The sequence below is a fragment of the Lynx canadensis genome, chromosome F2 (assembly GCF_007474595.2).
Source record: "Lynx canadensis isolate LIC74 chromosome F2, mLynCan4.pri.v2, whole genome shotgun sequence".
NCBI classification, from domain to species: Eukaryota; Metazoa; Chordata; class Mammalia; order Carnivora; family Felidae; genus Lynx; species Lynx canadensis.
The window spans coordinates 10,591,126-10,617,341 of record NC_044320.2 but is presented as its reverse complement, the minus strand read 5'-3'; the positions used below and the strand labels follow the sequence as shown (position 1 = coordinate 10,617,341).

General features: G+C 47.1%; 1 protein-coding gene across 2 annotated transcripts in view; it reads right to left on the bottom strand.

Annotated features, from left to right (window-relative positions):
• ADCY8 (adenylate cyclase 8) overlaps positions 1–26,216 on the bottom strand; it is a 225,733-nt gene that overhangs the window by 107,744 nt on the left and 91,773 nt on the right. For both annotated transcript variants that reach the window (XM_030304404.1, XM_030304406.2), the window contains exons 4-6: positions 20,556–20,667; positions 14,749–14,876; positions 1,267–1,425 (exon numbers count right to left, since the gene is read on the bottom strand). In XM_030304404.1, the coding sequence (XP_030160264.1) occupies positions 1,267–1,425; positions 14,749–14,876; positions 20,556–20,667 (399 nt within the window). The remainder of the gene's footprint in view (positions 1–1,266; positions 1,426–14,748; positions 14,877–20,555; positions 20,668–26,216) is intronic.

The window sequence follows — 26,216 nt, the reverse complement described above, 5'->3', positions numbered from 1 at the left end:
TGGGTTTTGCCCATTTGGTAGATGAGAAAACGCACCTTCGTGGATACGGAGCATCAAATCACAGGTACGATATCAGGATTACCATCTCTTCTTTCATAGTGAGGAAAGTGAGACTCAGAGAAGGTACGCGTTGGCTTGAGAGCATACAGACACGGCAATGAAAGCTCTAGGTGCCGTGCCTGCTTTCCATGACTTGTTAAGATTAACAGAGCTTAGTACGGGGCAGAGTGGAAATCCTGCTTTCTCTGATACCACGCCCACAGTTTATTTCCCATGATACCATGTTACCTGATATTAAATATAATTAGCAAGGAATGATGACAGATACCAGAGAATTCTGTGGCTCCAAATGTAGGGCTGGGGGTGAGGGGTGGGGAAAGGAATATGCATAGGTGTTCTATCTTAGCTTTCTGGCTGTCTATTGGTCTATCTATCATCTATCTATCTATCTATCTATCATCTCTCTATCTATCATCTATCTACCTATTACGCATCATCTCTTAGAAAGAAAGAGTGTGCAAAAAGTCAGTACACCTTACTGGCTTACATATATCTAAAATCTCATCAGGCCCCATGTGTGTAAGCAGAATCTCACTTCTACTTTCCAGGGTTCATTGACCCCTTCCAGGCCACTAGCACCTTTGAGGATTCCATACCCATTGGTCTTGCTCACATTTGGAGAGCTGAGTTTTCTTTTTTTTTTTTTTAATTTTTTTTTCACGTTTATTTACTTTTGAGACAGAGAGAGATGCAGCATGAACGGGGGAGGGTCAGAGAGAGGGAGACACAGAATCTGAAACAGGCTCCAGGCTCTGAGCTGTCAGCACAGAGCCCGACGCGGGGCTCGAACTCACGGACCGTGAGATCATGACCTGAGTCGAAGTCGGCCGCTTAACCGACGGAGCCACCCAGGCGCCCCGAGAGCTGAGTTTTCAAGGGAGGGTAAGGTCGTATAGAAAGAAGGTCAGGAGGTCTCATCCCTGGCTGCCCAGGAGAATTGCTTTAAGAAGTTACAGATTCTCCACACATTTTGCTTTCTATGAACTGACATGGGGTCTGGACACCACTGTTTTTAAAAGGCTTCTCTGCTGATTTCAGCATGAACTCAAGTCTGAAAACCAATGTTTGTGTGAAGTTTTAACGTTCTGTCTCCACCCAAATGATGGTTTCTTAGATGGAGACCTCCAAATTCTGCACAGGGAAAACGATCACAAAGGGAGCAAACAATAAGGGTTAAACAAGAAAAGGGCTTTGCTTTTGACTTACCCAGGGATTCCTCCAGACTCAAGTTTGTTCGCGATGTCCACGTCCCAAGACCAGACATCAAACTGCCACTTCCTCAGACCCAACACGCCACACAGCACCGAGCCCGAGTGGATTCCGATCCGCATGTCAACATCGTGCTTCGTCCTTGACCTCACATACCTGTTGACATAGGTGAACGAAAAGACGCGCGTAAGGCCAGAGCAGACACTCTTGGCCTCGGCGGCAGCCCCAACCTTTCCAACTCCGTAAGTTCAACTCCTGCCCATTCATATGCAACCTCTTCCGTGAAGCCTTGTTAGATTTCCTGGTAGCTGGAAGGCTTCTCTTCCTCCCCCAAAACTCCCGTAGTCTTCTATCTGAAATTTTAAGGGTCCTTATCACCCTCCTCCCTAAGCCTGCTCATTCTACACAACCTGCCTCAGAGAATGGCCTCGACATCGTTGTCTGCCCCCTAGTGCATAACCCGGGATCCACCATAGATTCCGCTCTCTCCGGTACACTCCTTTTCCAACCCAAGTATTTTCATTTTCACTCAGTTTCCTTCTCTCTGTTCCTCCCGCTAGCATTCTACTTCAGCATACTTCGGTGCTTTGGTTCAGAGTCCCTGCTCCAGCCTGACCTTCCTCCAGCCTGTGCTCTACCCGGCTATCACAAACGCAAATGCGACCTTGTCATTCTGTCACTCCCTTGATGACAACTCTTTCCTGCCCTCCTAGCCCCAGAGCCGTCTCCGAACAGAGCGCTCCCATCCCAGGGCTGAGCGGGTTCGTCCAATGGCATGCAGGAAGAAAATGTTAGGACCCCATTTACAGCTCTTTAACAATCTTCACCAAAATTCGATATATAGGTTGCATGGACGAAGCTTCTTGAGAAAAGAAAGGACTGCTACCGTTGGAAGGTTTCCGCAGGCACCCACATCCCTTCTTAACGTACAGAGCAGTTCAAACAATTTTAGTTTATGCGTTAAACGATGTTGTTTATGTAGAAAGAAATTCAAATGGTGGAATACAATACAGCTGACCCTTGAACTACGCCTGGAGATTCATGCCTTGTAAAGACTTGGGCTTAAAAAAAAAAAAAAAAAAAAAAGACTTGGGCTTAAAAACGTGACTCCCCTGCCCCCCCTTTTCTGAAAGAATAAATGAATGAACGATTCCACGTACGAAACTGAGTGTTCGTGTTCGCTCTTCCTAACAAACTATAAGATCATACAAAGTTATTTATTTAAATAGGAAGGTAAAATTGCGATGGGTTGAAAATATAGAAATACTGAAATAAATCAGGCTCTAGGAAGGCAGCCATGGAAGAATGTCTGTGGCTAAAGAAACAGTCCTCATCCCTGGTGAAGAATCCAGTTTCTGGATTTAACTTTAACTTCGAAGTTAACACTATATAGTATCCACTGATGATGCTAATAGCGGAAGCCATGTGAAAAACCGGAAGGAGGCAAGAGGAGAAACAGCGTCCAGCACTTGAGAGGAGCATTTGAGCTCTGATGCCTTTTCCCCATGAGCTTTTGTGAGGCAGGTCGCTGGGAGAGGTCCTCAGTGCTGTTTGCCAGCTGTGTTTAGTACCACAGGATCCAAGCAAGTGGGAGGATTGCACTTACCTGTACGTTTCACGTTGCTTTCGGCCAACGAAATGTGAACAGAAGTGAACGTGCGCGATTCACTTCCGGGAAGAGGCTTTAAGAGCCTGAACAATCACACTCCTTGTCTTTTTTTATCCCCCCTCTTTCTGTGTCAATCATCAGTCAAGGACATTGGGGCAGCCTTCTAAACCAGAGTTCTTTTTTTTTTTTAATTTTTTTAAACGTTTTATTTTATTTTTTGAGAGACACAGAGAGACAGAATGTGAGCAGGGGAGGGGCAGGGAGAGAGGGAGGCACAGAATCCGAAGCAGGCTCCAGGCTTTGAACTGTCCACACAGAGCCTGATGCGGGGCTCGAACCCACGGGTGCGAGATCATGACCTGAGCCGAAATCGGACGCTCAACTGACTGAGCCACCCAGGTGCCCCAACCGGGGCTCTTTTTTTAAACATTTTTAAAATGCTTATTTATTTCGAGAGACAGAGCGAGAGAGGGGGAGGGGCAGAGAGAGCGAGCGAGAGAGAATATCTAAAGAAGGCTCCACCCTCTCAGCACAGAGCCCGATGTGGGCTCAAACCCACAAACCTGGAGATCATGACCTGAGCCCAAATCAAGAACCAGATGCTTAACCAACTGAGCCACCCAGGTGCCCCTAAACCAGGGTTCTTGAGTGAGGATGATGCACAGTGGTACCCTTCCACTCTCCCAACCCTCCCAGGGGGACAAGAAATGTGAGTGAAAACTATTTGCTGTTTTAAGACCCTGAGGTTTGGTGGGATGTTTATTACTTCAGCATAACCAGGGCTATGCTGACTGGCACAATCATTATTCCAACGTACCTTCTTCTCATTAACCCCTATGGTTGTAGGCGTTAATATGGGCTCTGCATGACCTTAGGCAAATTACTTAACTTCCTTCTATAAAATGGGAATAATAAGATCAGTGTCAGGATGGAGTGCATAAATGCATGCAGAGTTGAGAAAGTGTGTGGCACAGATGTAGGACGAGTTGGTCGCTTATCACATATGAAGGGACTGCAGCCCAGGAAAGTAGAAGGATTTTCTTGTGGTCACAGAGCCAGTCAGCAGGATTCTAGGACCAAAGTGGGGCTGCTGTGTCTTCAAACCTCGGCCTCTTTGCAACACAGGTGCTGTCTATGGCACGTGATCCTGGGTCAACAGCTCAGTCTGACCCTGAGTTTCAATGGTTACAAAATAAGGCTCTAGCAGATTGTTTTACTAACGGAGGCTTTGTGAGCCCCAAAGGAGGTAATGGATGTTAAAATGCTTCGCCAACTAATTGTGAGGGACTAAGGAACAGCACACTGTGCTAATGCCATTAGGTAATTAACGTGACACAGGGACTGCATGGGAAGGTCTTAATGAAAAGGCATTTAGGTCTTTTGTTTTCTTTCACCAGGCAAAAATCGTAACAGGACCAAATTTCCTTATGCGTTTTTTTTTTTTCCTTCCCTTTCTTTTTGTTCCGTCTGGGACTTGTCTCAAACGAAAGACAGCCATGAAACGGTGTGAAAGTAATGAATAATTTACAGGCATCGATCATCCTCCTTGGAAAGGCTACCCGGCAGTTGCACAGCACCTCAACCGTGTTTCAGGATCAGTGCTGGAGGGGACGGACATGGCACACGCCTGTATGTGTGTCGCGTACAGACACGGATGTGGCCACCCCCACGCCGTGAGCGTTGCCGAGGCTAAAACGAACGGAATCTGCTCTGAGTTCCGAGTCTCGCCCACTTCCTCCACGGCGGAGCCCCAGGGATATTTTGCTGTGTCGCACCAGCCGCAGATCAAGAGAAAATGACTGTAGATCACTTGCGTCCTAAACACCCGCGCCTTCTCCTTCCTCCCCACGAACTCTGAGCTTCTGGAGGGCAAGGGTATGATCTTCTATTTCCACGTAGCCCAGACCTTAGCACAGCGCTGAGCGCATAGGGTCGGTCCATGCTTCAAAGTATTTCCTGAATTAACGGCCACAGCTCAGAGGCTTTTCTTGCTCTCTAGCCCCACGTGGTCCTCGGATGCTTCTGAGAGCCCTGGGAACCACAGGGATGGCTTTGGACCTGCCAGCTGGGGAGGCGGCACCCCCCCCACGACTCCCCCCTTCAAATAAAGCATCTCTGCCTCTCACGTTAAGCTTCCGTCTAACATTTCTTTTAGGTAAAGAATGCACTGGATAATTATTATTAGTTTTTGGCTCTGCGCGGACAGCACGGAGCCTGCTTGGGATTCTCTCCTCTTTCTCTGCCCCTCCCCACCCTCAAAATAAATAAATAAAAACTCAAAGCGATAATAATTATTATTCGTTTTTGCAGCTGTATGTCAAGCTGGGGACCAATAACACAACAATAGACCCGCAAAAGTTTGAAAACGTCATTTCTTTTAAGGGAGCCGTTAAAGAGGAGAGGGCTCGGTGAGTGGCAGAGCATGAAAAGAACGAGACTTTTTCTTTTGGTTTCAGGGCTTCAGATGGTTCTTTCTGAAGCCAGTTAACCAATCTGTGGAAGGTGCTGGAGGAATGACGGGAAGTATCATCTGGTAGCCATCACTGATCTGTGAATCAGACTCTCCCCACTGTTACGTAAATGGATGAACAAAAAGACCAACTTCCACACTGGAGCAGTTGGCACCGTGGGAGGAAGGACACCCAAGTCCTCGGCTTTGGGGGCAGAGACCGGAGTTCGAACGCTGGCTCTACCCCTTGCTGCCTGCGGGAACTGCAGCGAACGTATGCTCCCCCCTCCCCTCTGGCAGTGGAAGTGGTGTGGGCTCCTCAACGCAAATCACTTCAACGCCACCGAGAGGCAGACTCCGCATGAAAGCAGGCCCAGGTGCGAAGCTGGGTTTCCCCGCTCGCTGGCTGTGGGTCTCAGGCTGGGTGCCTTAGCCCCCCCCCCCCACCTGCTGCCTTCTCAGGTGCAATGGGAAAGAGAAGGGGTCCTTTGTGGAACCGCTAGGATGCTTGGTAAAATCACGTACATAAAGCGCTTAACCTGGTGTATTCAAACACCCCAAAAGAATGGCTGATACCGATTTTTGTTAGTAATACCGACTTGTAATCACAAAAGAATTAACACAGGTCGGGGTGCCTGCGAGGCTCAGGTGGTTAAGCGTCCAACTCTGAGTTTCAGCTCAGGTCATGATCTCACGGGTGGTGAGTTTAAGCCCTGAGTCAGGCTCTTGACAGTGTGGAGTCTGCTGGGGATTATCTCTCTCTCTGTGTGTATGCCCCTCCCCCACTCATGCTTGCTCTCTCTCTCTCTCTCTCTCTCTCTCTCAAAATATGGGGCGCCTGGGTGGCGCAGTCGGTTAAGCGTCCGACTTCAGCCAGGTCACGATCTCGCGGTCCGTGAGTTCGAGCCCCGCGTCGGGCTCTGGGCTGACGGCTCGGAGCCTGGAGCCTGGTTCCGGTTCTGTGTCTCCCTCTCTCTCTGCCCCTCCCCCGTTCATGCTCTGTCTCTCTCTGTCCCGAAAATAAATAAACGTTGAAAAAAAAAATTAAAAAAAAACAAAAAAACAAAAAAACAAAATAAATAAGCAAACTTTACACTCACAAGCATTTTCTTATACCACTGAATATTAATGTAACCCATGGTGCTTCGTGGTTACCCGTTTTTCTATTTTGTAGTGTGCCAAAAGTTATCCAACTATTTATTTGCCTTTGCTTATTTACAGAGTCCCCTGGACATGGCTCAGTGTCTTTTATCTGCCACTTACGAGCCGTGTGTCATTGATCAGAAGTTACCTACCCTATCAGAGCTTCAGGTCCCTCCTCTGGAAAGTGGGGAAAGTAACAGTAGTTACCGCACAGGGTTTAGGTGAGGGGAGTTAGGAACTTTAGCATAGTGCCTGGCACATGCCGAAACTTCCACTAATCGTAGCTTTAGCAACTATTATTACTAGATATATTCAATTTCCACCATTGTAAGTAATTTTTCAAAAAAAAAAAAATCCTGTCCATGGACTGAAGAACACTCTGACTGCTACATCTTTAAGAGGAGAGGGGGCTTTATGGCTGCTGTAGAAAATGGTATTTCAGAACAAAGAGAGAGGGGGCATTAGGGGGACAGAAAAAGAGACAGTGATTGGTAGAGGAGGGGAAGGAAGGAAGGAAGGAAGGAAGGAAGGAAGGAAGGAAGGTGGGAAGGAGGGAAGGAAGGGAGGGAGGAAGGGAAGGAAAGAAGGATGGAAGGAAGGTGGGAAGGAGGGAAGGAGGGAGGGTGAGAAGAAAGGAAGGAGGGAGGGAAGGAGAGAAGGAAGGAAGGAAGGAAGCAAGGGAGGAAGGAAGGAAAGAAGGAAGAAAGGTGGGAAGGAGGGAAGGAAGGGAGGGAGGAAGGGAAGGAAAGAAGGATGGAAGGAAGGTGGGAAGGAAGGAAGGAGGGAGGGTGAGAAGAAAGGAAGGAGGGAGGGAAGGAGGGAAGGTAGGAAGGAAGGAAAGAATGAAGGAAGCAAGGGAGGGAGGAAGGAAAGAAGGACGGAAGGAAGGAAGGAAGGGAAGAAAGAAGTAAGAAAGGTGGGAAGGAGGGAAGGATGGAAGAAAGGATGGAAGGAAAGAAGGAGGGAGGGAAGGGAGGAAGGGAGGAAGAAAGGAAGGAAGGAAGGAAGAAGGGAAGGAATAAAGGAAGGAGGGGGGGAGAAGGAAAGAAGGAGGGAGGAAGGAAGGGAAAAAGGGGGGGAAGGAAGGAAGGAAGGAAAGAAAGAAGAAAGAAGGAAGAAAGGTGGGAAGGAAGGAAGGATGGAAGGAAAGAAGGAAGGAAGGAAGGAAGGAAGGAAGGAAGGAAGGGAAGAGGGAGGAAAGGAAAGAAGGAGGGAGGGAGGAAGGGAAGGAAGGAAGGAAATTAGGAAGGAAGGAAGGAAGGAAGGAAGAAGGAAGGAAGGAGGGAGGAAAGGAAGGAAGGAGGGAGGAAAGGAAAGAAGGAGGGAGGAAGGGAAGGAAGGAAGGAAGTTAGGAAGGAAGGAAGGAAGGAAGAAGGAAGGAAGAAAGGAAGGAGGGAGGGAGAAGGAAAGGAGGGAGGAAAGAAGGGAAAAAAGGGGAAAGAAGGAAGGAAGGAAAGAGGGAATGAGGGTGGGAGAGAAGGAAGGAAGGAAGGAAGGAAGGAAGGAAGGAAGGAAGGAAGGAAAGAAGGAAGGAAGGAAATAAGGAGGGAAGGAAGGGGCAATGATGGGAGAGTGGAGAAAAAGAGCTCAAAAGAAATACAAGAAACAGAGAGAGAGACTGAGCAGGAGACACCAGGAGGGGGCCTGGGCATTTCTGCCTCCAGGAAGGGCGGCAAAAACTCCTGTTTCTCACTCCTTGTCCTGCTGTGTGGCTTGGCAGGGCAACTCCACCACAGGGATTAAGATCTTTGCTCCAAGTAACTGTTGGGGACCAGCCAGTTCCTGCTCGCCATGCTGGTGTCATTCTATGACTTTTTAGCAAAGGCGCTGAGAAGACCAGACTCCGCAGTCTTCATGAAGATTCATCCGGGAAACCTTTTCAGATCATGAACAAGGATACTGCCTGTAGCAGCCCACCTTACCCCTGTGTCTTCTCAGCTCTAAAGCCTCCCCCAAAATAGACCCGGGACGTGTGAAGGGGAGCCCCCTGGAGCCACTTTGCAATCTATTTAATGGAACTATTATCTAAGCCTATTTTAATAAATTTAATTTTACGAACAGACATGCACGAAATGGTATTAAGTGCTTCACGAGACATAAAGTTACACTCAATCGCTTTTTTTTTTTTTTTTGCCATTCATCTAGCTAATACCGGGTTTCTAATATCAAGCATTCTTGATGGAATGGATTTACGATGAGGCTTGATTAAGGCTTACGATCTTGTTATTCTCAGATGTTAACTGACGTCCCCTCCCTCTCGGTATCGGTTCTGCTAATTTATCAGGGATGTATGGACGGTCTCTTGACCTGTGTGTTGAACCTTCGGCTGTTAATGGGAGGTTTCAGGCATCAGAAGCCATTGCAGAAGCCTGGAGGTGAGAGGCGGGGCATTAAGACGGTGAAGGCCAATGGCTTCGGAGTCAGAAGGTTCCAGATGGGTGTTCCTTGTTCTGCCACTGAATGGTTGTGTGATTTTGTGCAATTACACAAACACTGTAAGCTCTAGTTTCCTCTCTGGTAAAGGCAGAGGCCAACTTTCAGAGTTTCAACGAGCCAGGATGTACCTGTAGAACTATACTGGTTGGTAATGGCTGCCATCCATTCTGATTGGCCGCCCTGGACTATTCCGTACTGTGGTCACACGAGTTATTCGGTATTTTGCCTACGACCCCTGCCTACCTCTTAGGATTGTTGTGAGGACTTAATGAGATCATGCGTGTAAAACACTTATCTCAGTGCTTGGCAAGTAGCATCGCAGGTGGTCAATAAACCCTATGATCATTATTTTCCAAGAACAGAATAGAAAATGTAAGAAAGGAATAGGTTTCTATAACTTAACTGAGCCAAATTTTCCGGTGTCCAAACTCAGCCTTAACTGCAAGATTCTATTAAAAAATATGTGGACGGTCATAATGTGCGTGTTATTTATTTGAGTTTTCAAAATCCATTCGAGTTTTCGAAAGAATACTCTGAGGTTGGATCTTACGATCCTCGTTTTGCAGCAGAGTCCCTGCAGGCTCTGAGAAGTCAAGTCACACTTGTCCACGGTCACACACCTAATAACAGGAAGGGGCAGAAACCAGATGAGGTCTGCTGACTGCAGGCCAAGGGCTCATCCCATACATACGCTCGAGCCCTTGCCCGTAAGTCACCATTCATTCAGGGAACACCGCCATGGTCGGCATGACCCAGCAACAAACTCTATCTTCAGTAAAGTGAAATCCTGCCCCAAATCCCTGGAGCACTGTCAACTGATAAATAAGTTCACTATTCTGATCCACATCTGGTTTAATTTAAATGTTTACATCACATATCGTCTCTTGTGGAGACGCTCAGGCTCTCCGGTTCGAATCGTATCGCTCTTCCCTTTCTGTTTCACAGTTACTGCTCCATTCTGGGCCCCGCATCTCTTCCCCCAGTTGCTGCAAAAAATCTCTCCCAACTAGTTTCCTTCGGCATCTGTCTTCTCTCCTCTAGAGTCAACTGGAGGGGAACCTGGGTGGCTCAGGTGGTTGAGTGTCTGACTCTTGGTATCGGCTCAGGTCGTGATCTCACGGTTTGTGGGATCGAGCTCCGTGTCAGGCTCTGTGCTGACAGTACGGAGCATGCTTGGGATTGTCTCTCTCTCTCTCTCTCTCTCTCTCTCTCTCTCTCTCAAAATAAATAAACAAACTTTAGAAGCAACCAGAGAGAGAATTACCCACGTCCACGGTTATCCTCCTTAGACCCAGGCGGGAACAGGACGCCTCCCTTACTTTAAGTGTCAGTGAATTCTCATCACCCGAGGGATAAAGCCACAGTTGTCTCGCAAGGTCACCAACTATCTGTGCACTAACTCCACTGTCTGGACTTAGAATTGTAGTGATCATCAAGGGCCTGCTTCAAATGCTGAAGACACACACACACACTTGCACAAATTCACACATGTGCACAAACACACGCCTGCACACGTGTACAGGCACGTATGTGCACGCGCGTGCATGCACACACCCACACATTACACGTGTGCACACACACATGCCAGACACACACGTATACATAAACACCGCACTTCTAAACATATACACATGCACACACATTCACGCACACACAGGGCTTCTGCCATTCTTAACGGCTAGGAAAGCATATTCTTCACACCTTTGTTTCCAGGAAAACACCTCTATTTTTCCATCAAAAAGACTAGAGTGGAGATACCTCTGGAAAAGACAAAAGGCAGGGGAGATGACTTTGGTCACGCTCGTTCTTCTGACTGCCTCGACCCTCGCTCACTTGGGAATCCTGCCTAGTGTTCTAACCAGCAGCAGCTGACCGTGTCCTCTCCTGGTTTGGGCACCCGTCCTCAGCAGTCTGGGATCGCAGGATGACCTCCATCCCGTATTTAGACTCATCTGTGAATGAGGTTCAGGGTCGTTTTGAGAGCTGGTTTGCCATTTGTGCAAAGGTGGTAAATCTCAACCAGCAAAGGAACTACTTTGGGATCTACAGACCCAGGATCCAGATGCCATCTGGCCATCAGAGCACCGGCCCCTCACTGCGCACTCTGGGGACCACGGTGGGACCCCAACTCTTTGAGGAAATGTCAAAAAAGGCACAAGGAGAGACCTTGACAAGGTGGGGACAATACCTCCAAGAGGGATCGATCTCTGATGACAAATATAGGGGGCAGTCATCAAGTCTGGGAACACCATTCAATAAATGGCTTATTTTCATTACACAACAACATGCGTAGTATGATGTTATGAATGCTTCCAGACCTTATGACTTCTAGTAAGTTCTCCAGTTGGACCAAGTGCCTTTGGGTCTGAAGAAAAAGTTGCATCTTGTGTAAATGATGGTTAAGATTGTGAGCTTTTTGATAAAGTTATGGAAATGAGATTCTCTTCTACACACATTCAGAAATACTGCCTGCCCGTCGTTCCTCAGTCTGGCAACAGCAGACTGCAAGAGTGGAAGCTCTAGAAGTCTGAACCTATTGCAACTAAAGTTGCCTAATTCCAGTGTTCTTATTTATTCCTCCGCATCATGTTTTGTTGCTAACTGGAAGGATTAATTTTGGACCTCCAGTCACCTCTATTGTAATCAAGGAGTGTTTGAATATTAATAGACTCTGAGTTATGCAGTTTAAAAAATCCTACTGAACTGTCTTATTCTTAAAGAGTAAAAGTAGCCTTAATAAACTGATGAGAGAAAGCTCTCGAGTCATTTCAACGCATCCAAACCCGACATCTCACTGACCTCGTCCGGGACTCCAGAAAGGAGACCTTTACACTGGACAAAACGGTCAGGAGGAATGAGGTCTTTTCCAGAGAGATAAATGACCATGTTGTAAGTATGTTAAGCATTTTGATGATCACTGTTCATTTCTTCTGCAAAACCCTCTCTGCAGCGTTTCTGCTGTTTACGCTCAAGATACAAACTCCCATGGAAAGTCTATGGATGAACAGATAGAGAAGATGTGGTATGTATATACATGCACATGTACATATACGTATACGTAATGGAATATTACTCAGCCTTAAAAAGAGAAGGAAACCCTACCATTTGTATCAACAAGGATGAGTCTGGAGGGCATTACGCAACGTGAAATAAGCCAGACAGAGAAAGACAAATACTGTGTATGTGAAATCTAAAACAAAAAAGCCACATTTATAGAAACAGAGTAGAAAGGTGGTTGCCAGGGCTGGGGGCGGGTGGGGGAAATGGGGTGATATTGGTCAAGGGACAGACTTGTAGTTATAAGAGGAATAAGCTCTGAGGACTTAACGTGCAGCATGGTGATGACAGTGAATGATGCTGTAGTGTATACCTGAAATTTGCCAGAAGGGTAGATCTCAAGTGGGCTCACCAAAAACATGAGAAAAAGACCACTAAGTGAGGCAATGGGTGCTCACTAACTTGACTTCGTAATTATTCCACGACGTACACGTACATTAAAGCAGCACGCTCTGCACTTTAGACCCACGCAATTTTTTTTGTCCATGATTTCACCATAAAAAATAAAAGTAAATTAAAAAGAAAGTCTGTGGCACTTGCTGGGATGAGCACTGGGTGTCGTAGGTAAGTGATGACTCACCGAGTTCTCCTGCAATCATTATGGCACTGTGTCAACGACACAGCGATGTGAACTACGTTAACATATGTTACGTTCTGTTAACGAACTTGGACTTAAATGAAAAATTAAATTAAGTCTAATTAAATTCACTTAAATTTTTAACTTAAAAAAAGGAAGCCTTTTTGTGATGTGGGTGATCAAAAATCACAGCTTTTCAGAACTGGCAGAGACTTCAGAGCTGGTCTGGCCCAATCTCCTCATTTCACAGACAGCAAATCCACGTTATCACCCTGGGTGACGACACCCACGGGTGGGAGAAAGACACCCACGACACGTTGATCACTGTACTTCTAGGGATTAGTATGGTGGCACCCGACACGTGGCAGAGCTCCACAGGTTCTTTGTTGACCGACCTACGGATTGGCCGGTAGAATAAACTTCACACACCTGACAAGTTGTAGGATGCACACAAAACATAGAGCCTTCGGGGTGTCCTGGGGCCTTCCTTGAAGCCAGCTAGAATATTACAATTCACCCTAGTTTTCAGGGCAAGACTCGCCAGTGTCCAAATTAATAGCCAAGAAGCACCTGCAGCCTTTTCCATCGACCAAAAGGGAACTTGGGGTTGGAACTTTTGGGCTCCTCTCTCCACAGGCCGTGGAGGAGACAACTTCTGAATTGCTGTCAAAGAGGGGGCGTGTCCTGTCACTCTCCACCTGTCTACTTGGACTTAGGGGTGGTGATGGTTGGATTTGCATCATACATCCCATGGCAAAGCACCACGTCACCTCGACTGGCCCTGGTCATGGGTTGGTCCCAGAGGTGGGAGCCTAGGAGTCAGCCAGCATATCTGCCCACCGGGAATGTGATCTATGGCCAAGTCTTGAGATGACCAGTGTCACATCAATGAAGGAAAATCATATTTAGAGAAAGAGCTTCTGTCCTCTTCTTAATTAGAGGGCCACACAGCATTTCCGGATGTCAAGAGACCTCTTCCCTAAACCTGAATGAAGTCAGGGATCTATCAGCCGGTCGAAGGAGCCCAGGCACACCGTGTTGGGCATGGTCAGGCTCTAGAAAGGGAGCCTCCAACTGCATAGATCCCTCCTGCCCACTCTGGGTTTGGTCCCGGGAGCCAGCAGTTGGGCTGAGCCTTTAGAGGAGAATATGTGTGGGGTTCAGGAGTTGTTCTCCTGCTGTTCTTTAATCCAGATGGACAAGGCCAGTGGTCACAAACATGGCTGCTAGACCACACAACCGAGGCGTGAGTTCACGAAAGAATATTCTGGCCTGTTAATGGCAGGATTCTTCTTCCCTTGTAAGATGAAGGCATAAGCCACAGAGACTTCAGCCCACGTACCTTCTTTACTGTCTCTGCTGTGGTTGGGAAAGGCTGTAATGCTTGGAGGCTCTGCAACCACATTTAGAAGCTCAAGGGGAGCTCTGGCAACACGGAGCATCTGTCCCAGAGCCACAGTCTAATCCCAATATCCTTGACCTCAATCCCTCCTGCCTTCTTGATTAAGCTTCTATTTACCAGATACACTGACCAAAGCCAAAAGCACCCATGAAACCAACCATGGCGGTGGCCCTACAATGATTTCTTGTCGGCCTCAGGCTAAAGTGCAACCCTTATCATGGCTGAGAAGGCCCTGTGGGCCCTGCCTGTTCTCAATCTGCAGTCCATCTGTCCTGGCCCTCTCCTCCCTAGGCTTCACCAGCTGTCACTGCAGCATGTCCCGATTCCCCGTATGTCCAGCTGTGCCCAAACCTCCTCCATGGTCTAAAATCCGCTCACCTTTCAGAAAACAGCTTGGCTCTACTCTGGAAGGCCTTTTCCAGCACCCTGGCCCAAATGAGCTGCTCCTCCTCTGTTCCCCTTGACGCACCCTGGTTTGGATTCATCTCAGAACTTACTGTACCATCGTGAGTAACCTTCCTGAAGTCAAGCACCACACTCATCTCGGTCCTTGATGTATCCCCACAAGGACACTGGTAATGCAAATTTGCTGCACAAGTCATTGAAAGTGAGGTAGAAATAGAACATGATGAAACTGGCAGGTTGATTGGTTCGTGTGGGAGAATTAATGGCCATGCAGGTTTCATGACATAAGTCAAAGGGCGTCACCACTCAACACACGCATGATCTACCACAAAGGATATATGGGGTGGTTCGTCTTTGTGCCCACTGAAGGCCTGGGAATTATGGAGGAGACCCCGGATTACCTGATGGTTTTGATCATGCTGAGGCCCATTTCAACGCAGCAGTGGGCGTGGTCCTGGCGGGGCTCTGGAAGCCCTGAAACACAGTAGTAACAGTCCCCCAGGATTTTAATGCGAAGGCAGTGATGCTCCTGGAAGGAACAGGGTGGAGAGGAGAGGACTGAGTCAGCAGACAGGCAAGTGCTCCTGAAAGTCTCCTGAAGGAGGGCAGTGGAGTCAAGCGGTCTTCACCCTGGGGGCAGAGCACCTACCTTTGAAATGAGCTTCTATTATCTTGCTAAAATATTGGGGAGGTACCCTAAATAAGGGTTTCAGGGGTTCAGCAGTGGAATGGAGTCATTCAAAAACACTGGATTTTGAGTCCAACAGATACAGGGCTATATCCCGGCTCTGTCACATACTAGCCTTCTGATGAACACTCATCATATGGGCAGGCCTGGCAAAGAATGGGCATGGTCAGTGTTCCTCTGTGAATCCTGCATCTAGATGTTTTCGTGCAGGACGAGTCTCTGAATGAACACGTTTCAACAATCTTTAGCTCAATAATAAGCACTTAAAAGTATAAATCACTCAGCGATGCCTGTTCTTTCAACTCTAGCACCTTAAGAAGAAGGGCTGATTATGTCCTACATATCCTTTTATTCATGTACTAATTCACAGGCTCGCTCACTGGAAAAAATGTCTATAGGGCATCATGGTTGGTCAAGCGTTGGCCCTGACACAAAGACGATGAATAACAACCCCTATGATGCAGCATAGACTAAACAGACATAACCCTTACAACAACCTTGTGAAGTAGGTACAATGCTTTTATTTCACAGGTGGTGAGGGTGACACAGTTGTTTGGTAGATTGACAAGTTGCCTCATCTATAAAATGGTAAACGAATGGGACTTCACCGTGTGACGGTGAGGATGAGTGATACGATGCAAGGCTTACTACAGGGTCCAGCAGAAAGGGGGCCTGTGTCTGTGATGAAGAGGTAGACTTCTGACCCAGTGTTCTCACATCATGGACAGATGACTTTCCCTTCTGTGTTCTCTAGATACATGGACGGGGCTGAATGTCCTCTGACAATGCATCCCAGATCTGAAGTCGAAAAAATTTATGGGCTTTTTGGGTGAGAGGCTCTCCTTTGGAGACCGGGGTCCAAGGGCAGAGAAGGAGGGGCATAGACAGAAAGGGGCCCATCGAGACACCAGCAGCCCAGTGGATACCTTGGTTATCAACCTATACAGCACCACGTTGGCTTCCTGACCTGATCACGGATTCAGCCATTGTGTTTGGGTGACGAACGAAGGAAATCGCTCTCCCAGTAAAAAACCCAAATATCAGAGAGGGAAAAGAGGCTCAGAAATGGCTTTGGTGCTTCTCCGTCTGGATCAGACGGCCAGGGCTTTGCCAACCTTCCCAAGTGGGGCACAGCTGCGATCCTTATAGCTCTGATGGCACGCACAGCCATCCCAGTGTTATTTTTAGGAGCTTGCAGTTCCTGTCTTTGGCTGCTCTGATGCGGCTAATTTGGCAAGACAGTTTCTGGTGAGGTCTGATCAAGAAGGGAAGCTTACGACCTTCAGCTGTTTCTTCTAAGACCCCTAGTGGTATGTGTGGAACAGAACCAGAGAGCACTTGTTCTATGGGTCTTGGCATTTTCCAGATTTGTGGCATCCATGGGACAGTTCTAAGAAAAAGAGGACCTGGGGACTATTTTAGGGTTCAATTTTATATTTTGCCAAAGAATTATGAAAAATTCATCAACAAACAAAATAACAACCCAAGCACCATCCACGGTCCCCATGGCTTTATTAAAAAAAGGGCATTTTTAACACGAAAAAAGTAAAAATACATTCCTAAGAGACAGGAAAGTTTCTTGAACTAAATAAAATTATTATAAAAACTCACTACATTGCAGATAAATATAACATGGATGTATTTTATCTCATGGCCACAAATTTAACTTCCTGACATTTGTTGTCAAAGAGCATTTGAGAACCACTGATGGAATAAATCCCTCATTTGTTTTTTCAACAATTTTTTAAAAACTCTTTAGAGAGAAAGAGGGAGATAGAGCATGAGCAGGACAGAGAGAGAGAGAGAGAGAGAGAGAGAGAGAGAGAGAGAATCTTAAGCAGGCTTCACGTTCAGCATGAAGCCCAACACGGGGTTCAATTCCCTGCCCCTGGGATCATGACCTGAACTGAAATCAAGAGTCAGATGCTTTAACAGACTAAGCCATCCAAGCACCCCTAAATCCCTTATTTGGATTTTGCTGAGAACACTGAGGCTGGGGGCTCAGGAAGTGATTTCAGCTAGCCACACTCTTTGAGGCAGAACCAGCTGTGGTGGTAGTCAGGAGCAATGGTAGTCAGGAGTTGTGATCGTTGGCAGTGGAGGGAGGAGGGAAAGGGTAGAGCAAGGAAATACTTTGGTCTAAGAATCCAACATCCGCATTCTGGTCAAATTTACCAGCTGTCTGACGTTGGATAAATCACTGAAGCCACTGATAGGTGAGTTTCAATTCCCCATACAGGAAACATGTCACAATAACCCATCTTGTTCTTGGTACATAACAAAGTAAGAATGGCCATCGGTCAGCAACAGTAGCAGTGACAACAAACACCTGGAAACAGCCATCCGAGCGTTCAATGATCTTTCTTCCTTTGAGTCTTATCATAATAACTCTGAGCACGGGAGGGCAGGAAGGATTTACATCTGTTTTTAAATATGAAAATTTCAGTATGATAGGAAATATGTGAAAAATTTCCTGTGCCACAAATCAGCTGGCCAAAAGTAATGATATGGCAACATTTCGTTGTTTTTAACGGCTAAAGTAATATTCCTTTATGTATATACAGACTGCATCTTCTTTACGTATTCATCAGTGGATGGACATTTGGGCTATTTCCATAGTTGGGCTATTGTAAATAATGCTGCTATAAACACCAGGGCACATGTTTCCCTTTGAATGAGTATCTTTGTAGTTTTTGGATTAATGCCTAGTGGTACAATTGCTGGGTCACAGGGCAGTTCTATGTTTAATCTTTTGAGGAAGCTATAATGTCTTCCCCAGTGGCTACATCACTTTGTGTTCCTACTAACAGTGCGGGAGGGTTCCCCTTTCTCCACGTCCTCGCCAACACCTACTGCTTCTTGTGTTGTTGGTGCTAGCCATTCTGACAGGCGTGAGGAGTATCTCCTCGTGGTTTTGATTTGTATTTCCCTGATGATGAGTGATGGTGAGCATCTCTCATGTGTCTGTTAGCCCTCTGGATGTCTTCTTTGGAGAAATGTCTATTTAATCTTCTGCTTATTTTTTAATTAGATGACTCGGCTCGGGGGTGTTGAGTTTGTGAAGTTCTTTGTATATGTTGGATACTAATCCTTTGTCAGAGATGTCATTTGTAAATATTTTCTCCCGTTCTGTAGGTTGCCTTTTAGGTTTTTCGTTGTTTCCTTCGTTGTGCAGAAGTTTTCATCTTGATGACCGATGAATGAATAAAGAAGATGCAGTGTATATATACACAAAGGAGTATTATTCAGCCATGAGAATGAAATCTTGCCATTTGCAGCAACATGGATGGAGCTGGAGAGTAGAATGCTAAGCGAAATAAGTCCATCAAAGAAAGACAAATGCCATATAATTCCACTCACATGTGGAATTTAAGAAAACAAATGAGCAATGGAGGGAAAAAAGGAGAAAGACAAACCAAGAAATAGACTCAACTCAAGGGAACAAACGATAACTACCAGAGGGGAGAGGGGTGGCGGGTGGGTGAAACAGGTGACGGGGATCAGGAGGGCACTTGCGATGTGCACTGGGTGAAGTGTTGAATCGCTGTCATGTATACCTGAAACTAATTTTACACTGTATGTGAACTAACTGGAATTTAAATAAAAACTTCAAAAACCAAACGTTACGGGCTGTAGGTGATAATTCACCGACTCTTAATCAGTGATTTTTCCATGAAAACAGAGGTAAAAGCATTTTGGAAACACTTACGTAGGGAAAGGAGGCAGTATTTAGGCTCAGGGAAAGGAGCCTACGTAGGGAAAGGAGCCTGAGCACATACTATGTGCCAGGCTACGCGCTAAACGCGTAACATTTATGCCGGTGAGTCTCCACGACCATGTTTTGAGCCGTGCCATCTCCCCAGTGGCTTAAGGAAGCGAAGGTCATGAAGCAAGTAAGAGGCAGAATGGGAATTCACACTCAGGTCGATCTGACTTTTTTTACGCCATGCTGTCTCTACAAAACTGAAGAAAACATAGCGGTGTCCAGGGTGGCAGATCTCCTGACAAAACTGTGTTTTGGAAGGAAACCGTGTAAAATGCTCTATTACCCTTCTGGTGCACACACAATGTGGTGAATATATTTGTGCCCAGGGTCCATTTTTCTTGTAAACAAAACGTGAGGCTTGCAGCCTCTTTGAAAAATTTAAGCCCCAAATAAATGGTGCGTGTGTGTGTGTGTGCGTGCGCGTGTGTGTGCATGAAATATAAATATATGTGTACACGGAAAACAGGTCTTATCTGTGAAGTTGTGTCAATTTGCAAGCACATTTTTCTGATCAATTCCTGGGAGCTGTTACATGACTTGACAGTAATATCCACCTTCCCTGCCTTCCGCGCCTCGCGAATCGGTATACAATAAAATGTATTGTTTTGATATGGGGCACAGTGATGATGGCACATAGAGCAGCTACATCACTCTCAAAGCCACTGCACCTCATGTCTCTCTGTGCAACTCGTCTGTTCCGTCCACCTCTAGCTCCCAGCCACCACGCGTCTCTTTCCTGTCCCTATAATTTTGCCTTTTCTACGATGTCGTATAAATGCCTTTGTGGTGCCATCTGGGCTTTTGGGTCTAGCTTCTTTCACTTGGCATATTGCTTTGCAGGCTCACCGATACTCCTGCGTGTCTCAGGGGTTGACTCCTTTTTGTTGCTGAACTGTATTCTATTGTATGTGTCTTCCCACTTTTAAGACTCGGTCCGAGAGTCACCTTCTCCAGAAAGTCTTCTCTGACTCGGATGCAAGCACGAATGGCCCTCGTTGGAGGGAGGCAGCCTTAACTTTAGACACGCCGATGCTCTACAAATGAACTTCCACGGGATGCATTTACCTTTGATTCTCTCAACAGCCCTGTGACATTGGCAGTGATCTACACACTTGATGAGGAAGGAAATTAAGGTATTCCAGGGTGAACCCAAAGCCCACTCTTAAAATAGAGGGTGCGGATGACAGTCTTCCCCAACTTGGGTGGCTTCAGGACTAGGAACCTGTGTTTTGACAGCAAATGTCTATCTCCCTTAGCCTGTTCTCTCAAGCCAGCTAGAAAATAAAGGTAGTGTCCTGTCGGCTAGAAAGAAAGCTGTTAGATCAGGTCAAACAACATGGGGGTCCAGCAGGTTCCTGGCTCCCAATAACAGTCATTTCAGATGGCTGGAGTTGGCTTGGGAAGCTGCAGGCAGCTATCCTTGCACGAACCAAACTGAGGTGGCACTGGATGGCACCTGGCCACACGCAGCGGGGACATGATGGGGAGCAGAAAACACATAAAAAGAGCTTTGGCTTCATTGTCGCTTCATCAGCTATCTCTCAACTGAGAAAGTCGATCTGACGCACCTCCCATTCAAGATCTGTAAGTAATCAACCCCGGTTCCCAGAAGGTGGGAGGGTCAGAAGTCTGCTCAGGGGAAGAGGACTCGGAAGAGGAGGTCCCCGTGATGAAGCCTGAGTCTTTCTCTCCCTAATTCCACACGCAGCCCCTCACTCCCACAGAGGACCAGGAGGGAATTAAATTCAACTCACGTGGGCCAGTCGATCAAATCTGGCAAAGAGCTCGTTGAGCGTCCTGACCAGCTCCTGGGCAGACAAGGTTGTGGAGAGGTTGGTAAATCCTTTCACATCTGCAAAAAGAATACTAGACAACAGGGAAGGGATGGGGCAGGGAGAAAGCACATTAGTATTTCAATCCGTCCTGGAAGATGTCAACCCCACCCAAATAAATCTACCGTGGTCTGAGATTCTAGCTTTCTCCGCCGGCGAGTCAGGAGGAATGTGTCGGTATTTCCCAAACATCTCAGCAGAGGGAGTCCACCCCGGGGGTTCAGCAAGGGCAAGGGGACAACGGCAAGCCCTTCTTCCTGTGCAGGGCTGCGGCGAACAGCCCAGGAGGGGATTTGTTACTAGGAACAGATCGATTTGTTGTGGAAAGCGAAACGAAGCTTTCTGGAGTACCTCTCTATTTTCCCAACCAACAACACGGCAGCTGCCATGAGCACAGAGTGAAACGGGCACCCGGGACAAAAGAACAAAAGGTCCCATCATCTCCAGCAAACCGAACATCGCAGGCAAGGAGAGGCAGGCAGTTTTCAAAAATTCTGAGAATAGGTGGCCAGAGCCGGGAGACCTCAGGCGGAAGAATTAATTACCTAAAAACTCTCACATTTACTAAGGATTTAAGTGAGACGAGGTCTTCTCTCTGCGTGTGGTTTGGCATAAGGGGCGAGGAAAGGGAGGGAAGGGGGTAGTCCTTGAAAGCCTTCTGAAAGCAAGGCACTGTGGGAGCACTGCCTTGGTTCATCCATCCAGGCGCCCTGCAGGGACGACATTATTCCCTCCATTAGGATGACAAGCAAACTGGGGCTCAGAGAGGCAAGGAGACTGGCCTCACAGTCCGCCCGGTAGCACGGGGCTGAGTGGGGACTGTCCACCTGCACTGTAGGGCCCTGTCCTCCCTCAGCGACTCATGCAAAAGCAGAGGCACCTCTACGTGGAGAAAGAGGAAGCCTTGTGCACCGCTGGTGGGAATGCAAACCGGTGCAGCCGCTGCGGAAAACAGTACGGGGTCCTCAAAAAATTACAAAGGGAATTAGCGTACGATCCAGGGATTCCACTGCTGTGTACCTTCCAGAATAAGAAAACGCTAATTTGAAAAAATATACGGCCCCTTCTGCTATTGCAGTGTTCTTGACAACAGCCCAACTATGGAAGCAGCCCAAGTGTCCATCGACAGATGGTTGGATACAGAAGATGTGGCACAGAAAGGCAACAGAATATTATTCAGACTTTAAAAATAACGAAATCTCGGGGCGCCTGGGTGGCTCAGTCGGTTAAGCGTCTAGTCGCGGCTCAGGTTATGATCTCACGGTTTGTGGGTTCGAGCCCCGCAAACGACACGGGAGCCTGGAGCCTGTTTCAGGTTCTGTGTCTCCCTCTTGCTCTCTGCCCCTCCCCTGTTCATGCTCTGTCTCTGTCTCTCTGTCTCTCTCTCAAAAATAATAAACATTAAAAATTCAAAAAAATAATGAAATCTTGCCATTTGCAACAACATGAATCGACTAGAGAGTATTATGCTAAGTGACGTTAAGTCAGTCAGGGAAAGACAAATACCGTATGATTTTACTGCTACGAGGAGTATAAGAAAACAAAAAATGGGCAAAGGGAAGAGAGAGAGGGAGAGAGACAGAGAGAGAGAGAGACACACAGAGAAACCAAAGAATAGACTCTTAATCCTAGAAAACGAACTGCCGGTTACCGGAGGGGAGGTGGGTGGGGGATGGGTGAGATAGGGGTTGGGGATTAAGGGCACACTTATCATGATGGGCACTGAATAGCGTAGAGTTGCTGAATCACTGTGTTGCACACCTGAAACTTACACAACACGGTCTGTTAACTATACTGGCATTAAAATTAAAAAAAAGAAAAAGAACCTGGGGCACCTGGGTGGTTCAGTTGGTCGAGCGTCTGATTGCAGCTCAGGTCGTGATCTTGACGTTCAAGATCGTGAGTTCGAGTCCTGCACCAGGCTTGCCTCTGCCAGCACGCAGCCTGCCTCAGATCCTCTGTCTCCCTCTTTCTCTGCCCTCCCCCTCTCAAACTCTCTATCAAAAATAAACATTACAAAAAAGAAAAAGAACGTAACAAAAGGGCCGAGGCACCTCTCAGATTTTATCATCTTTCAAGCTAGAATAGCATCTTAGCGGCCTGTCAAACTTTTGGGGGCGTTTCTTAAGTGGCCTAAAATAAGGGGCATCTTGCAATCACTGTAACTTAGTTTTAATGCAATAGGTTAATTAGCCAGAAAACATCGTGGAATGTTTGCTGACTTACATCGGTTACCCCCGGGATTCAGTGGTTCTTAAATCTTTCTCCATTACAAACCCTTTTAAGAATCTGATATAGGCTCTGGGGGCGCCTGGGTGGCTCAGCCGGTTGCACATCCGACTTCGGCTCAGGTTGTGATCTCGTGGTTCATGAGTTCGAGCCCCGCGTCGGGCTCTGTGCTGACAGCTCAGAGCCCGGAGCCTGCTTCGGATTCTGTGTCTCCCTCTCTCTCTGCCCCTCCCCTGCTCGTGCTCTGTCTCTCTCAGTCTCTCAGAAATAAATAAATTTTTAAAAAATTAAAAAAAAAAGAATCTGATACAGGCTCTGAACTCCCTCTTCTAAAAGTGCCCAAGTATTCACAATTTTGCACTTTATTTCAAGGACACCTTCCCTGAGTGCATTCATGGACTCATTTGGAATCGTCAGGCCCCGGTTCTAAAAAAAGCGACTGGTTGAATTAATTATTCACTGCCTTAATTATTTTAGCAACGATTGTTACATTTCCCATGTGTCTGGCTACACACGGTGCTAGGAAGTCAGACTGAGTGATAATAAAGATGCCATGTGTGTCCTCAAGATGCTCAGAGTCTAGGGACCCCGGGGGACGCCTGAGCCTGTGGCTACTACTGAACTCTAAGTAGACTGTTTTTTCCTATACTTACCTACTTAGGACAGAGCTCATTTTGTAACTTAGGTACAGGAAGATATTAACAACCATAGTAATAGCACAGAACAATGACAGCAATATACCGTAACAAGTTACGTGAATGCGGTCGCTCTCTATCTCTCTCAGCACATCTTAGTGTCCTGTACCCCCTCCTCTTGTGAGGAGAGATGATAAAATGCCTACGTCATGTGATGAAGCAAGAGCAGTGATGCAGGTACAATGTCAGGACCGTTGACCTTCTGACATTAAGTCAGCAGAGGAGCATCTACTTCCGGGCTTAGTTAACCGTGGCAAGCGGAAACCGCAGGTAAGGGAGGGGACCTCTGTACTCTGACGGAAGGACGCTCTGGGGGGTGACCAGTCACAGGGGAATCGGCAGTCTCCCAAGGCATCAGAGTTTCGGCCAAGTTTTGCAGGCCCATGGGACTTGCCGGAGGGTCAAGCATGCAGAAGGGTGGACGGTCTGAGCAGAGGAATCAGCGCACGCTGGGGTCGGCTTGAAGTGTGGCAAATAGACGGCAGCTCGGCAAGAATTCAGGGGCAGCTCGTCAGCAGGTGGCACTGAGCAATGAGGTCGGGAAAAGAAGAGGGGGAGAGACTGCGTCCGAGTGAGAGATGGCGGGCACGGGAAGGCTGGCAACGGGCTGGTAAGCCAAGCTGAAGGGAATGGACTTTGTCCTGAAAGTGACGGAAAGCTAGTGAAGGGTTTTGAACCTGGGGATGACGCCTTGAGATCTGTAATGTATAAAGCCTGCTCTGGAACAATCACTGCAGAGCCACTGTCCTGTATAGCGATCTGGTGGCACAGCATCGGCCAAGTGCACAGGACTGGAGTCTAGACAGATCAGAGTTCAGAGCCCAGCTCACCAGTTACGAATACCATGACCTTGGGTTATTACGTCCCAAGCTTCTCTAAGCCTTTGATTTGTGAACTGGAGGTAAGTGGGTGGCAATTGCTTAGCACAGTGCCGGGTATACAGTAAGTGCTCCATAAGCGCGTTAGCTCTTTTTACTATTTTACAAAAATGGACTGTGATTGCATGATTGCTTTTGAGAGACAGTGAGGGAAGAGAGGTAACAGAGGAGAAAGCGGGATCATTAATTAGATCATTTGTTACTTGTAGCTAAAGGAATTCCTAATTGTTGACATAAATACCACGAGAGCACCAGCGATTTGCAGAGTACCTACTGTGGATTTTAAATACTGTCCCAAGTTCCACAGGTGTTCCTCACAAAGATCGATGAGGTAGGATTTATTTTGACCGTTTCCATTTGATAGATAAGGACACCGAGACCTGAGTAACCTGCCCAGACATGGAAAGCCAGGATTTGAACCAGGCAGCCTGGCTCCGAAATCTATACCTTTTTTTTTTTTCTTAAGTTTATTTATTTATTTTGAGACAGAAAGGGAAAGAGAGAGGAGGGAAGGGGCAAAGAGACAGGGAGAGAGATAGAGCCCAGTGTGGGGCCCGAACCCAAGAACCACGAGATCGTGACCTGAGCCGAAGTCGGACGCTTCACCGACTGAGCCACCAAGGGGCCCCTGGAATCTATGCTCTTTATCACTGTAGTATGCCACCTTCAAAGTAAGGACAGTCACTGCCATGGCAGGTGGAAACAGAAGGTACCATAGACCATCTAGTCCAACCCACTCAACAGAGTCATTCGCCCAAAACTATTAATATCTGTCTATGTCGAGAATGATCCATTCAATCATTCATTCATTCATCCATCCCGTCATTCATCCAACAGCGAATAACCAAATGCCTACTTGTGCCAGGCAGTGGAATGATGGTGGTGAGCAGAAAGAACCATCACAACCCTTACAGAGCATGCAGCCTACTGAAAGAAGAAATGGATTTGCAGAGCTCAAAGGGCAAAACGGTTTCAGATGTGCTCAGCGATCCATTACCATCCAATTGCTGGTGGTTTTCTGAACACACTGTGCTTTATGCAACTGGGTCTGGACATGATGTACCTGCTCCCTGACATAGCTTCCCTCCCTGCTGCTGCCTATTAAACTCCTACCTGTCCTTCAAGAACCCACTCGTATGTTTAGATCCTGCTTTTTTAAAAGTTTATTTATTTATTTTGAGAGAGAGAGAGAATCCCAACCAGGCTCCCTGTTCAGGGTGGAGCCCGACACGGGGCTCGAACTCATGAACCATGAGATCACGACCTGAGCAGAAATCAAGAGGGGCGCCTGCGTGGCTCAGTCGGTTGAGCGTCCGACTTCGGCTCAGGTCATGATTCCGCGGTTCGTGAGTTTGAGCCCCGCGTCGGGCTCTGTGCTGACAGCTGGGAGTCTGGAGCCTGCTTCGGATTCTGTGTCTCCCTCTCTCTCTGCCCCTTCCCTGCTCATGCTCTGTCTCTCTCTGTCTCTCAAAAAAAAAAAAAAAAAAAAAAGAATAAAGTTAAAAAAAATTAAAAAAAGAAATCAAGAGGTGGATGCTTAACCGACTGAGCCACCCAGACGCCCTGTAGATCTTGTTCTATAGATCTTGCTTTTACAGAAAATTCTTTAAGCACAGCCAGTCATTGTTTTTCCACCTCCCTCCCAGCCTGCGGTCCCCTCTGTCATGGTGCTTAACACTTGATAACACAGTCACTTAGGACGGAGTGTGCTCCATCTACTAACTAAAAAAACAGGAAGAAAGTCACTTCTGTGTCCCAACTGCCTAGCACACAGTAGCCTC